General features: G+C 36.5%; 1 protein-coding gene across 1 annotated transcript; it reads right to left on the bottom strand.

Annotated features, from left to right (window-relative positions):
- Positions 1 to 205: 205 nt before the first annotated feature.
- Positions 206 to 13,210, bottom strand: LOC110034062 (reactive Intermediate Deaminase A, chloroplastic). The gene is made up of 6 exons (XM_020738309.1): positions 12,940 to 13,210; positions 11,661 to 11,776; positions 11,496 to 11,540; positions 1,906 to 1,979; positions 1,761 to 1,810; positions 206 to 447 (listed from the first exon to the last, which is right to left on the bottom strand). Exons 1-6 carry the CDS (start codon positions 13,115 to 13,117, stop codon positions 353 to 355), a joined length of 558 nt encoding a protein of 185 aa, XP_020593968.1. The 5' UTR covers positions 13,118 to 13,210; the 3' UTR covers positions 206 to 352.
- Positions 13,211 to 13,901: the final 691 nt, after the last annotated feature.

The following is a 13,901-nucleotide window of genomic DNA, read 5'->3' as shown; positions in this document are numbered from 1 at the left end:
TTGAATGAAAGATATACATACATACATGCCATTCAATTTTTATGTATTTATATATTTAATTTTACATGCATACCACATTTCCTCATAGTGAAAAAGAAAAATAGAAAAATTTAACAGAGAATTATAATGATACATTTCCTCACAGCAGTTCTGACACAAAATAAGCTGCTGAAATGAAAATTTTATGAGCGAATTGCCTCACAGCTGAATTCAAAATAAGAACTCAAATCAGAACATTAGAAGACAATTGATTTCGGAATAATTAGTTTTTAAGGTCCAAAATGAGCTTAAAAAAAGCAAAATTAAATATTTATTCAGTGGATTTCAGAAAATGGGAGAGAGGGAGGCTCTTCTACAGTGCTGCTATGCACTCAATTTCAATCCTTGCATCCATTGGCAATGCTGCCACTTGATAGGTAGAGCGAGCAGGTGCAGGAGCTGAGAAATCTGAAACCATCATAGAGTTGTAAGGAAGATGCATTTCCATAAAAATATAATTTTTATGTATTTACAAATCTAACACCCAAACTTAAATATTTCTAGTATCACATACTTTATAAAAGTGAAATGCATTGATACTAGAAATATTTAAGTTTTGGTGTTAGATATGTAAATATATAGAAAGTGTTGGTATGTATGTAAATTTCCCTATAAGGAATCATTTTCTTGCAGTAGCTTTTACTCTCGTGTTGCTCGTGTAAGCAAGTTATGACAGAAAATGTTGAGTTATAGCGCCTAATTCGCTCAGTGAAGAGAAAAACGCTACAAAGATTAGATCATTGATTTACTTATAATATAGATTTAGAGTCACAATCACATCAAAATATATGCATAAAATGATATATTTCATTTAGAAAAAACGAATATTAGTGATGCTTTTTTGCATCATCTTCACATAGTATTCGAGATTATTACGGCAGTTAAAACCCCCACAATAAAACATATGAAAATTTATATGCATACCATGCAATTCTTTTGTATTTATATGAATAGCGCATTAACATTGATATTTAGTATAGTGTCACAATCACATTTAGGGCTGTCAAAATGGCCCATTGTTCACGAACAACTTGTGTTCGGCTCGTTAAGAAGCTCGTGTTCGATTTGTTTGTTCGCCAAGTTAACAAGCCGAACACACACTTTTTTGTGCTCGATATATAAACGAGCCGAACACGAAAAAAAATTTGTTCGTTCGCGTTCGGCTCGTTTTGGCATTATTTTTAAAAAAATCTAATTAACTACAAGGCTATAAAGATTTATAATCAATTAAAATTATTAATTAAAAAAATAGAATAAAAATATATCAAATTATATTCAAATAATGTTTTAATATAAACAATAAGATTTAAATCTTGCCCTAAACGTTAACATCCTACAATTGCGTGATTAGGGTTATCAAAATGACTTTGTTCGCGAACAGCTCGTGTTCGGCTCATTTGCTTAGCGAGCCGAACACGAAGACACTTTTTGGGTTCAAAATATAAATGAGCCGAACACGAGCGACTGAGACTGGGCTCGCTCATGTTCGGCTTGTTTACACCCTAAATCACATTAAAATATTTTATTGAGAAAAAAGTAATATTAGTGATGCTTTTTTGTGTGATTTAAACGTAACAAGTATTAAGGGGATAAGCATAAAATTACTGAAGTGTTAAAGAATTAATCTTCTTTACTATTTTGCTGTTATTTTCGCTGTTTTTTCACCTATTTTCAAATAAAAAAGCATGAAAATCAGAGAAAAATAAATATAAGGAACTCACATTTGGAATAAATCTCATTAACCTTTTTGAAATCCTTCAGGTCAGCTAACCTGTCAAAAGAACAAGAATTATAGCTAGCAGAAAATAAATCTCCTTCATGTAGTTGATGCTTATGGGACAAAAAAAAAGGAACTAAATCTATTACATGATTGTAGTCTTAACGACAGAAGAATAGCCTGCACCACTGGCTTCAAGTATTTCCCCCATGTTTTTCAGAACCTAAAATCACAACATGCAGGAGTAATTATAACAGCCCTACATTGATTTTAAGTTTTGAACATCCAATATGAGAAAATGAATCATGCCGACACGCTACCCGAACTCTATCCGGGTTCAGATTGAGCTGAATTATTTTTTGGTTGGGTACAGATTGACCGTCTACCCAAAACCAACCCGCTAACCCAAATTGACACGAAATCAACATTCTAGCTTGAAACTGACTAGAGATTGACCCGAATAGCTGTTATGTCTTATGTTTGGGTTATACGGGTAGGGTTAGGGTTGGACTTTCTGAGATGCTTAATACTCGTGTCGGGCTTGGGTCGAGCAGTTTCAGGTTGGCTTAATTTTAAATCAGACCTGAACCTAACTCTTGAAACCGATTTGACACCCCCTAGTTGTGGTCCTAATAACAAGGTATTGTGTGTGAAACATTGCAAACGAAGCATAAAATCATGTTCTGATACACAAGGATTGCAGGTAATAGAGATATTTCATCCATGAATTGACAAATGTTAATAAGTTTAAGGAAGATTTTACAAGCATACCACTCATTTCTTATATATTCACATATCTAACACTTAAACTTCAATTTTTAAATATGGCAATGCCACCCACCATGCATCAAAAGGTGTATTTCACTTTTTAAAAGTTAAAATAGTGGCACGTTTGATGTGATATGAAAGATTTGGGCGGTATAAATGTAAAAATAGAATTATAGGTGTTAGATATGTAAATACATTAGAATTGGGTGGTATGCATGTAAATGCACAGATCCTTCTCTCAGTACGTGGCCCAAAGCCCAAATTTGATCCCTTTGACAATGTCCATCACAATAGGCACCAACCCTCTGCCAACCATCACCTCTAACTGCTGACTTTGACCCCCAATTAAACCTCAATGACCAGTTGGAACACCACCAATAAGACTATGTTGTAAATCTAAGCAACGTCTATCACTACCTGGTCTCAGTCTCCCACCAAAACGTGTCGTGGACACCAATTGCTAGCAAATAAATGTGAGTCGTAGCATGTTGTGCTTTAGAATTTCACCCTACCATGCCACAAAGCTTTCCTTGTTCAAATGTTGATCGCAGGTCTTAAACCAACCCAAATTCAAGATCTCAGTCATTAATCCCTACCTTCACCATCACCAAGCAACTCCAATTGTATGGTCTAAAGTGCATCTACGCGCAATCCTTACATTGATACCCTTCTACACTGCAAATTCTCTTGACTTCTCCCCTCTGTGCACTTTTTATTTCATTCTGAAGACCCAAACACCTCAAATATTGCTAGCCCAATGACTTCCTCGGACAATTAGCAGTGTCCGCCACCACTCCAGCCTCAAGCCCTCGTAGTTCATATAAAACAACTCACTCTAATGATTGCAGCATCCCCAATCATATCTTGGTTATTATTAAGCAAGCAACCTTCAATCAAATAATACACTGATATTCGACGGGTCTCCTCCAAATCCACAACTAAATTCTGCTCATCAGAACCTCACTCTCAGGGCTGACCGACCTCACAGAAGCTATGCACCCACTCTGCTACCAAAAATGGTCTAGTCACTCTTACATGGATGCTAGATAGCGGTGCTTTTCATCACATGACTATTAAACTGTGCAATCACTCATATCACACTTCAACCAATTGTTTTGAAAATATTATAATTGGAGATGATATGATGGATCCAAATCTTTTAACATTTATCTATAGTAATTTTTTTCTTGAATAATATTCTTTGCCAACCTAGCATGTAAAACAACAAGCCTTTATCCTTTTTCTCCTATTGTGTATCATATTTTCATTTAATTATAATAGATTAAGATATATTTTATATAATATGCCCAAATTTTTTTAGTTCTACCTCTGCTTTTCTAAACATAAGTTGAATCTAATACAAACCATCTAAGACGGTTCTCTCTAATCTTATCTGCAACTGGAGCTATACCAACCCTTTCACTGAGAGATTCATTTCACATTTTGTCTCTAAGTGTCAAGCCACTCATCCACCTAAGCATTCTCATCTAAGCAACACTTAATTTTGTTTTATGCTTCTCTTTTGACGGCCAACATTCTACCCTATAAAGCATTGCAAGTCTCACCATCTTATAAAATTTTCCTTCAAGTCTAAGCTGTACTTTATTATCACACAATAGGCCTGCTGCATTCATTTACTTCAACCAACCAACATGAATTCTACTAATAACATCCCCCTCTATATCACCATCACTTTGAAAAGTAGACCCAATGTAGGCACACTCAAATGTTTGCACCTTTCAATGATTTGATCACCCATAGTTACAACTCTGCTGCCAGAGCTACTACTACTAAAATTACATTCCATGTAGATCTACTCAAACCTACTCAAACGAAGGCCTTTAAACTCCAATGTTGACCTCCATAATTCAACCTAGCATGTAAAAAGAACATTATTTTTATTTAGTAACCATGCCATTCAGATCATGTATCACTCAAGTTTCTAACCGCTACTTACAATGTGAAGGATCTACACATGGGGACACTCTAATGAAGCAAACCAAAAATGCTGTGCATAAATAACCATATTCTCTTCACACCAATTATCTCCACTTGTTGTTTTTTTAATGTCAAAACACTTCATCCGAGTGGCATCATGAATCAGGCCCTCTCTCAATTTCAATTCTTAAATATGTTCTTTCTTAGTTCAATCTAGACTTTTCATTCAATTTTTCATCACCTCTCTATTACAATATCTGTCACTACAATGAAAGTTATAAACTTCCATTTTTCGCTCCACAATTGTATCTTGTTAACCTTTTGAAATATTGTCTTCAAACGTATGGATCTCACCTGATTAATCATGTGATGGATTCAAATAAATCATTACTGCCAATTACCACACTAAATGCATCCAATATTATCCATTTAACTAAAAATCTATGTTTATGATTGCCTTTATTGGCTTCAAAGCCTTAGTGGAAAAACACTTCGAACCCGAACAAATCACTACACTCAAATGATCTACACTCAAATGATGGTGGCAAGTATCAGAGTCTTGGCACATTATTACACTTCACTAATGTCATCTCTCATCTCACTAGCCCACCACACATGCCTAAACATAGTGGATTCTTAAAGACATCGCCAATATATTGTCAAAATTTGTCTGTCGTGTCTCATATGGACATTCCACCTCACTGCACTCATATATTTTGTATGAGAATCTAACTTATAAGTCATTTGGGAGCCCCAAAGTTGACCTCTTCTGTTTATATGAATGACTCTTTGGCTTGCCTCCCAACTATTCTAGACTCTGTTTGGCCACCTCTGCTACACTTAAATTTGTTAGTGTATCACAAAAAAAAGTGAATCTTGCTCCAAACCTTGTATCTTAATTGGCTACTCCCTCGCTAAAAGTAGCTATCTCATTCTTGAAACCACCACATCCAAAATTTATCCCATCATGTATGTTTATAGAATCTTAACTTCTTCATCTCCATCACCTTAAGACACTTTCCCCCACCCACCTCCCACCATGTCACTCACCCAGACCTCTCCCATCACAGCAAAATTCACTCATTGACCATCTTAACTAAAAATAACATAAACCAAACCAAAAACTCACTCTCGCAACAAACTAAACCAATCACGGAACCTTGAACCAACCACTGTAACCCAAGTACTCAAAGATCAAAATTAACCAGAAGGCCATGCCGAATGAATATAGTTGCTATTGTTTATAATGGAACATGAGAACTTGTCCTCCCAGACCCACTATAAATCTAACCGACTATAAGTAGATTCTCTGGATCAAACATAACTTTGAAGGTTTTATTTAATGATACATTATTTGATTAGTGACTGAAGGTTTTCACTAACGACAGAGGGATGAATATCATGAAATCTTTAACCTAAACGTAATGTCTCCCATTGTACTGCTAGTTCTCAGCATGACCGTCAATTGACAATGGTCTCTGGTCAAATTGATGTCAACAATGGCTTCTCCAATCCATCTCTCTGGGAATGTCTTCTTAACCCCTAGGCTTCATCAATATAGATCATTCCAGATGTACATTTGTAAGCTTCAAAAAGCCATATATAGCCTCAAGCAAACCTCCACCTCCTTAAAAAGAAAGCTTGAGACTCTTACTCAACAACACCTGCCCAACCCCCTGCCATCGTAACACCGTCACCCATTAACCACCTGAACTAGAAACAACATTCATAAACAAATCCAAAACCCACTTTTAAATCCAAACTAAAACAATCACCTAACCTTGACCAACCACTATAAACCAAAGCATTCAAAATACATAACTTGCGAGGCTCACGCCAAATGAATATGATTCTCTTATTTATAATGGAACATGACAACTTATCCCCCCCGCCTCCACTCAAACACTAATTGACTACGTGTAGATCTTTTGGATCAAACATATCTTTGATGGCTCTGTTGAAAGATACAACACTTTGTTAGAAAAGCTAAGGTTTGACTATCATGACAACTTCAACCAAATTGTAGAGTCTTCCATTGTATTGCTGCATCTCAGTTGTCAGCCGACGGTGATCTTGTCATCAATTTTATGTCAACAATGCTCTTCTTAAAATTCATTTCTCTGAGGATGTCTTCTTGATCTAGCCCCTGGACTTCATCAATATAGATCATCTCAAATATGAATGCAAACTTCACAAAGGCAATAAATAGACTCAAACAAACCCCAATCCACTATTATTATGAGCTACAATATATTCTAATTACTTCAAGCTACACTAGCTCTTTGACTGATGAGTCTCTCTTTCTCTTCAATATTAGTGATATAATTATTTATTTTTTTAGTTTCTTTTACTTATAATATTATCATAGTTAACTCTGATACTGTCACCCTTTTTGCCCAACAAGTCTCTATTGAAGGTCCCCGGGCTATTGCATATGGAAGTTGTTTAGTATGTTCTTCATCAACATGAACCTTTATCCAAGCATTTGTATATATTCAATCTCCTTGCTTCTGCTAAGATGATGGATGCAACTCCTGTGACTGCACTACTTGCTACCTCACCAACACTTGCTCTTCCCTCAAGTTTTGCACTCACTGATCCAACTAGTTACACAGCTCTTTCAGGACAGTCTACATTACTTAGCTCTGGTCCCCAAACATAACTTTCATGATTTATAAATCGACTCATTTTATGCATCACCACATTATTAACTATTGGACCACATCAAAATAGCTACTACGCTTCTATGTGGAAGTATTAATCTTGGAATTCTCCTTCACCGTGATTGATCACTCCAACTTCATCCCTTATTTTATGGAAATTAGGCGTGGATAATAAAGAAAACCTCACATTTACAAGTGGCCACATTATGTATCTTAGTTCAAAACAATCACTTGGCATGGCAAGGAACAAAATAGCATACCCTGCTCTCCTGCAAAAACTAAATTACTCTATGGCTGCCTTAGCTATTAAACTTCGCTGAGTATACTCCCTGGTCAATAAACTAATTCACATTCTCAGGGGTGCCAATAATCTACTGTGACAACGTGAGTGTCACTCATCAATACTTGAATCTATATTAATCTTTTCTTCATTAATAGATGAAATGCATGGCTATTGATTATTATTTTATTTGAGAACGAATCCAAAGTAATGCCCTTCATGTGGCACATGTTTCATCTGATGATCAACTAGCAGATGCTCTCATCAAACTAATTCCAAATGTTCATTGAATATAAAGATCAACTCTTTGAATGAAGCCTCTTCTTGAGGGGCAAATAAAAAGATAGATGCATTAACTATAATCATCCAATTAATGTCCTATATAAAAACTCCATTTAATTATTTGATACACATTTATTTAGTCTTCTTTGATTTATGATAGTATTATTGTAACATATCTTAATTGAATTTTCTATCATGTTATATATTATATTAATTCAAGAAAAAAAGACGGGGGCCATTTTTTAAATTTCCTATAGTTATCAGGCATTGCTAATATCACTATATTCATTAGTGACGAGTTCATAAATCCTCCTTCCTTTCTTTAGTGCTAAAGGTGATGTTAACTTAAGTTAATTATTTCCACAAATTATAACAAAATTATATTCCTCCCACACCTTTTATTCCAAGGTAAGAAATATGGTTGGGAATGTCTCTGAATAGTGAAACTTGACTTGTCCACCATCTGTGTAGCCATCATATTCTCACAACTATCTCTATCGATGATAAGGTTGCTCACATTTCCCTTCATAGTGCAATGGGTATAAAAGATGTTGTGGTGAAGCCACTACTGCTCTCTTATAGCTTTTGTTTGAATGAAACCAGCCATCCCCCCCTCAACAGCAGGAAGCTACTTCTCCTGCACATCCTCACTATCTTCTACGTCTCCAGTACCACCATCCACTTCTTCTAATGCTCTCTGCTCAGTAAAAAGAACTCAAGAAGACGATGTATCCAAACTCATGAAATCTAAAACACTTCCTTGTTGGCACTATATTGGGTGTACTACTCTCAGGCTTCTTCCAATTCCAATTAGCTCTATCATCTTTCTGAATAGTTTTCACAACTTCTTTAGGTGCACTCATACTGGCTCCTACTGTGGGCGACTGTTTGAATGACGGTGGAGTCCTAAGCTATTATGTTGTTTCTTCACCTTCAGAGCTAATATCTGAACATCACTCAATGACCATTAAGACTGCAGTTGAACGACATGCCTGATGGCCGACTTCAGGACTCCTAAATACATGGCTATGATATTCTTCTCTGACTCCCTCAACTCACATTTCAGCATGAGCTGCTCAAACTCCGTTGTGAACTCCTCTACGGACAACTCCCCCTGATGTAAGTGATGCAGCCTCAATAATACGTCCTAGCATAAGTATAAGGGTATGTATTTCCACTACATCTCATTATTCATTATCTCCTAACTAGTGCACTTGTTCTTACATTTTCTGTCTCACTCTCTTCAAATTATCCCGCCACAAAAAGACACTTATACAGATTTATGGCAGCAAGTTTCTCCCGCCTGTCAAATATTACATCCTTATATTCAATTCTCTCAATAGTGTGCAACCACTCAAAGAAATCATCTGGATTCATCCTACCCTCAAAATCCGGTAAGTCTACCTTCACCCCCATTTTTCCATGTCCTCCAAAAATCATTATATCCCTTGGCCTCCTCTGATACTGAATCTCAAAGTGTCGTGGCCTGTCATCCTGTTCACTGGAATCATCCCTATGGGCGGGATCCAAAATTTTCTCCTTTTCTTTGAATCTTACTATCACGATTGATGGTGATCTCTACATTGGTCTCTTCCTCAATTTTAGCAAGTCTTTGCTGAAGTCAGCATATTTCTAGCTGCTTCTCTTCCATTATAAGGTACCGATCGACTTACGACACTTATCTCCTCGGTGGCATGGTAGGGTTTAAGTTTGAGAGGTGAAAGAGGATATATATGACAATTTAGGGTGCAGAAAAAAATTAGGGTTGCTGATTTTGAAATCAGTAAGGGGGATTAGGGTTAGGTCAAGACTTGGCTATGATTTGGTGAGTTTAGATCACCCTAAAATGGAACTAGGGTTGAGCTACATCTGATACCAGATGATACTAAAATTGATATGGAAATAAGGTGAGGAGAATCAAAACACAATCACTAGTAATTTTATAGAAGTCATAAATTGAAAATACAATAAACTAAAATCAAATAATAACGGGAAATACTAAAGAATAGGGTGTAGGTGATCTCTCTATGGTCCTTTCCTCAATTTCAACAAATCTTTTGCTAAAGTCGGCGGATTTCCGCTGCATCTCTTCCATGATAAGTTACTGATCAACTTCCGACACTTGTCTCCTTGGTGGCATGGCTAGGGTTTAAGTTCGGGAGATGAAAGTGGATGTATAGGGCGATTTAAGGTGCAGAAAAAAAATAAGGGTTGCTAATTTTGAAAATCAGCAAGGGGGAATAGGGTTAGATCAAGACTTGCCTATGGTTTGGTGAGTTTAGGTTACCCAAAGATGAAACTAGAGTTGAGCTACATCTGATACCAAATGATATAAAAACTGATATGAAAATAAGATGAGGAGAAAAAAAACAAAACCGCTAGGTTTTTTATAGAATTTAGAAATTGGAAATATGACAAACGGAGAGCGAATGATAACGGGACATACTAAAGAATAGGGTGTAGGTGGTGCTTGTTGGGATTTGGACCTTGATGGTGGAGGCAAGGAGGCGCATAGCAAGCTGCAAACATCAATTAGCAGGAATAGTAGTGTGACGTTTGTTCGGGGCAGCGACAGCAAGGATGTGTTCCAAAATAGTCGTGGGGCTAGTAGTTCGGGGTGGCTGCAGCAAGGAGCCAAGCAGGTACAGTCATGGGTAGGTTATTTCGAGTGGACAACAAAACAACTGTTGTCCCTAGGCGGAGGCGGCAAATTGGATACAAAAAACAGTAAGTTTCTTATTTTCTGAGAGGCAGCAACAGACAAACAATGAAGGGAATTTGGGAGTGATGCGTGAAACGATGGAGGAAAGGTATACGAAGAATAAACATCGCGTAGAGACCAATATATAGTCGGAGCACCATTTGAAACCCTAAGATACAACTCTAGAAAGAGAAAAAAGGAGTCGATGACTCCTCTACAAGCTCAAAAAAATAAAAAACTAAGCCCTAAACATCAAAAATATATTTAAGACCTAATATTATTAGGAGTGGGCCCAACTTCAATTGGACGGCAACCCTAGGCCTAAAAAGGGCTGACCGGCTTTCCCTCAACCTGGACGGAACCAATCCAGGATCCCACCCAGCCCTCGTGTCACATACTTCTATGATCTTTGCACAACATGGTCCTTCTAGGTCGAGGTATGAAGTTCAGCATAAACCTCGAGGATGATATATCATGGCTTTTTATGGTTCGGCAATCAAAGGACTAAAATGACTCTCTATTGCCTTAAAACAAAGGCACTTTGATCCAGCATAAATCTTGCATGCAAGGCAGCTCATCTTTTCAGCTTATGTTTCGTTGAGCTATAAGGCACCCTTTATCTAGGCTTTTATAAATATCTCGGGGCATGGCTAAGGCCCATGTTTAACTCTTTTTGCCCTTGGATGGTGCTCTCTCAGAGGTCGCATTTCTTCATCATATGGGAAACTTTAGCTGAATTAATTTTAGTTTATATTCACCACAAGCTTAGCCACTAATTTGGGCCGCAAAAGGTTTAAAATAAAATCCCTGACCTGGCCTCCTAACATCATATTTACACTTATTGTGAGCAGGATATATTATCAGCTACAAAAAAACTCATCTATCCAAGTCCAACCTGAGTTTGAAACTGTTCCTAGCACGCAATAGAGACAATGATAGAACAAATCCAAGTAATGCTAGAATTTAGTGCATGCCAGATAAAGGAATAACACCCATCCAACTAAGCCTACAACTTCAACTTCATTTTATTTAACAAAAGCTTAACCATAGATTGAAAAAAGCTGCTATTGAAGAAAGTAAAAAGTAAAAGTTAATAAATTCACTTACCTGCTCAGTTTGCTCCTCTATGCTATCAGACACAAATTTCCCAGTCTGTATATCAAATTTACAATAAATTAACAAAATGTAACACCTACACATCCAATACAAAATGGTAAAAGTCAATCACCAACTTATAGAAGAAGGAGAAGCCATATTAAAAAGATAACAAACCTCAGGAATTAGGCCTAGAACACCAGAGACAAAAAGGAAATTATTCGCTTTAATAGCCTGTGAATATGGTCCCAAAGCAGCAGGAGCCTTTTCTGTCTTAATAGCTTCTTTTTTCTCTGATGTCAAGGAAGAAAATGATCTTCAGTATGTAAGAAACAAGGAAATTTACATAAGTAGCACAAAATTCTTATGTATTTACAAATCTCAAACCCAAGTTTTCATATTTACATATATAGCACATTGATGCTTTAAACATATGCAAGAAAAAAAGTATTTCACTTTTAAAAAATGTTAATAGTGATATTTTTATGTGATATTAATAATTTGAGTGCTATGTGTGTAAATATGAAAGTTTACGCGTGAGATATGTAAATACATGAGAATTGTGTACTATGTACGTAAATACCCGGTTCTATCAAACTGATAATTAACTTGAGGGCAATACTTATAGAGTTCGCGGGAACTATCTTTTTCATGATAACTAACATAAAAAGAGGAAAATTTAAGCAACAAGCTCATAACAGATGTAGAACACCTCTAAAATGAAGCATTGGAACTAATGACATCCTTTTCCTAATCAGCAATGTAATAAAAGGAAACTTCTAAGCTACAAACCCATGACATAAGGGCAAAACCTCCAAATTAATCCACTTTCAAAGCAACTAAAGCTCAATCTATATGGAATGCTCAAGAAAAATTCCTCTAAAAAAATTATTATATTTTCAAGGATAGTTTTGTTATTTTTAATAAAGCCTATGATTCTAAATAAAATAGTAGGCCATGTAATTCCAATGGTGGACGATAGAATAAGAAAAGGAGTTTCTTGGAGCATCCCATCCAAGAAAAGAATTCCTCCCTCTTGTCTCTAGCCATGAAGCTCCTCTTTCTCTTTCTCTTTCTCCTTCTCTAGCCCTACCAATTTCATGTTTCATCTTCTGTAATCTCTTCTTCCCTTCTAACCAATGAAGATATATGGTCATGCCATAATCTCCACTGTAGTTGCTCCTTGTCATCAATCGGTATAAAATCTAAAGTTCATAAACGCAATAATAAGTCTACATTAAAATGATCATGGCATCACCTTAAACGAATTAATCTATGCTTTGAGGACCCGATGTTCTAAGCGTGAGTTTTCAAATCATGATTATTGGAAGTGAAATTTGACCACCACAAACTCTCCTCGCTTCCCCTACCTTACCTAAACTGGCAAGCATCTACCGAATGGTCATTAATACTAAACAAATTACAGGAAATACTTGGAACAAGGTTAAGATCGTACCGGCGGCCGTGGAGAAGGAGGCGCTAGCGCAAGCAAAGGGCTTTGAAACAGAGGTGGAGAAGGACCTTGATCCGACGAAGGAAGCGCAGCAGATTCCAGCAGCAAGCGGCGCGTGGCGGCGCAGCTGGCGGAGGTCGATCATCGGCGACGACATGGACCTAGCAGCGCACCACGCCATTCCTTGCTCGATGCCGGCCAAAACGCCGCCGTTAGCGATAGATCTGTAGCTCGCTCAGTGGAAAAAATATTAAATCAGTAGTACTAATTCAGAACTGCATCAAACTCGAATTATACAAAAATAAATATTTTAATTTACGATGAGCTAAATCTTACACTTGACGCATTGTGATTAGAGTCTTAATATAAAATAACAAAATGTGACAATTCTTATATATTTGCACTTGTAACGCCTAAAATTTATCAAGATTTTTTTGTCATCAGACATGAATCTCCATGCATTTTGAGGAAAAATATAAGTTAATAATCAATACAAGAAGAATTCTATAAAGACAGAAGTGAAACAAATTGAGCCTAAATAATAACTCAATAAAGACAGAAGTGAAACAAGCTGAGCTCAAATAAGATCTCATTAAACTCCTGAAGTGTGATCAAAGGTTTTGTGTATCAATTGAAAGGCTAGATGATCTCATAATTCGACATGCTTTTGATTAAATAAAACATTTCAATGAGAGAAAACCAATGAACCTATGATCATATAATTTCGATGTTGTTAAGATACTTAAATGTTGAAAAACTACATGTTATCAAAGAAAACAATGAAGACCGTTCAATTAAGTGTTATGAAGATTGGCCAAATAGACTCTCAATCTTCATTAGATGAGGGGGGAGAAGAGAAGAGAGTGGACTAATTATTAATGTTGAATTTTTGAAGTTCTGATAGTTATCTTAAATCACCAAAGTTCGATGGAGACCACCAAATGCCACATTTGTCCCCCACCAAT

The sequence above is a fragment of the Phalaenopsis equestris genome, unplaced genomic scaffold, assembly GCF_001263595.1.
Source record: "Phalaenopsis equestris unplaced genomic scaffold, ASM126359v1 Scaffold001343, whole genome shotgun sequence".
In the NCBI taxonomy this organism is placed as follows: Eukaryota; Viridiplantae; Streptophyta; class Magnoliopsida; order Asparagales; family Orchidaceae; genus Phalaenopsis; species Phalaenopsis equestris.
The sequence above is the reverse complement of the archived record's forward strand: the minus strand, read 5'-3'. Positions and strand labels throughout refer to the sequence as shown.

Excerpts from the sequence above, each read along its gene's own strand:
- LOC110034062 (XM_020738309.1), bottom strand. The coding sequence starts at position 13,117 with ATGGCGTGGTGCGCTGCTAGGTCCATGTCGTCGCCGATGATCGACCTC. Across the intron at positions 11,777-12,939 it reads CTCCTTCTCCACGGCCGCCG|AGAAAAAAGAAGCTATTAAG; the intron begins GTACGATCTTAA and ends CCTTGACATCAG. Across the intron at positions 448-1,760 it reads TAATGAGATTTATTCCAAAT|ATTTCTCAGCTCCTGCACCT; the intron begins GTGAGTTCCTTA and ends TGATGGTTTCAG.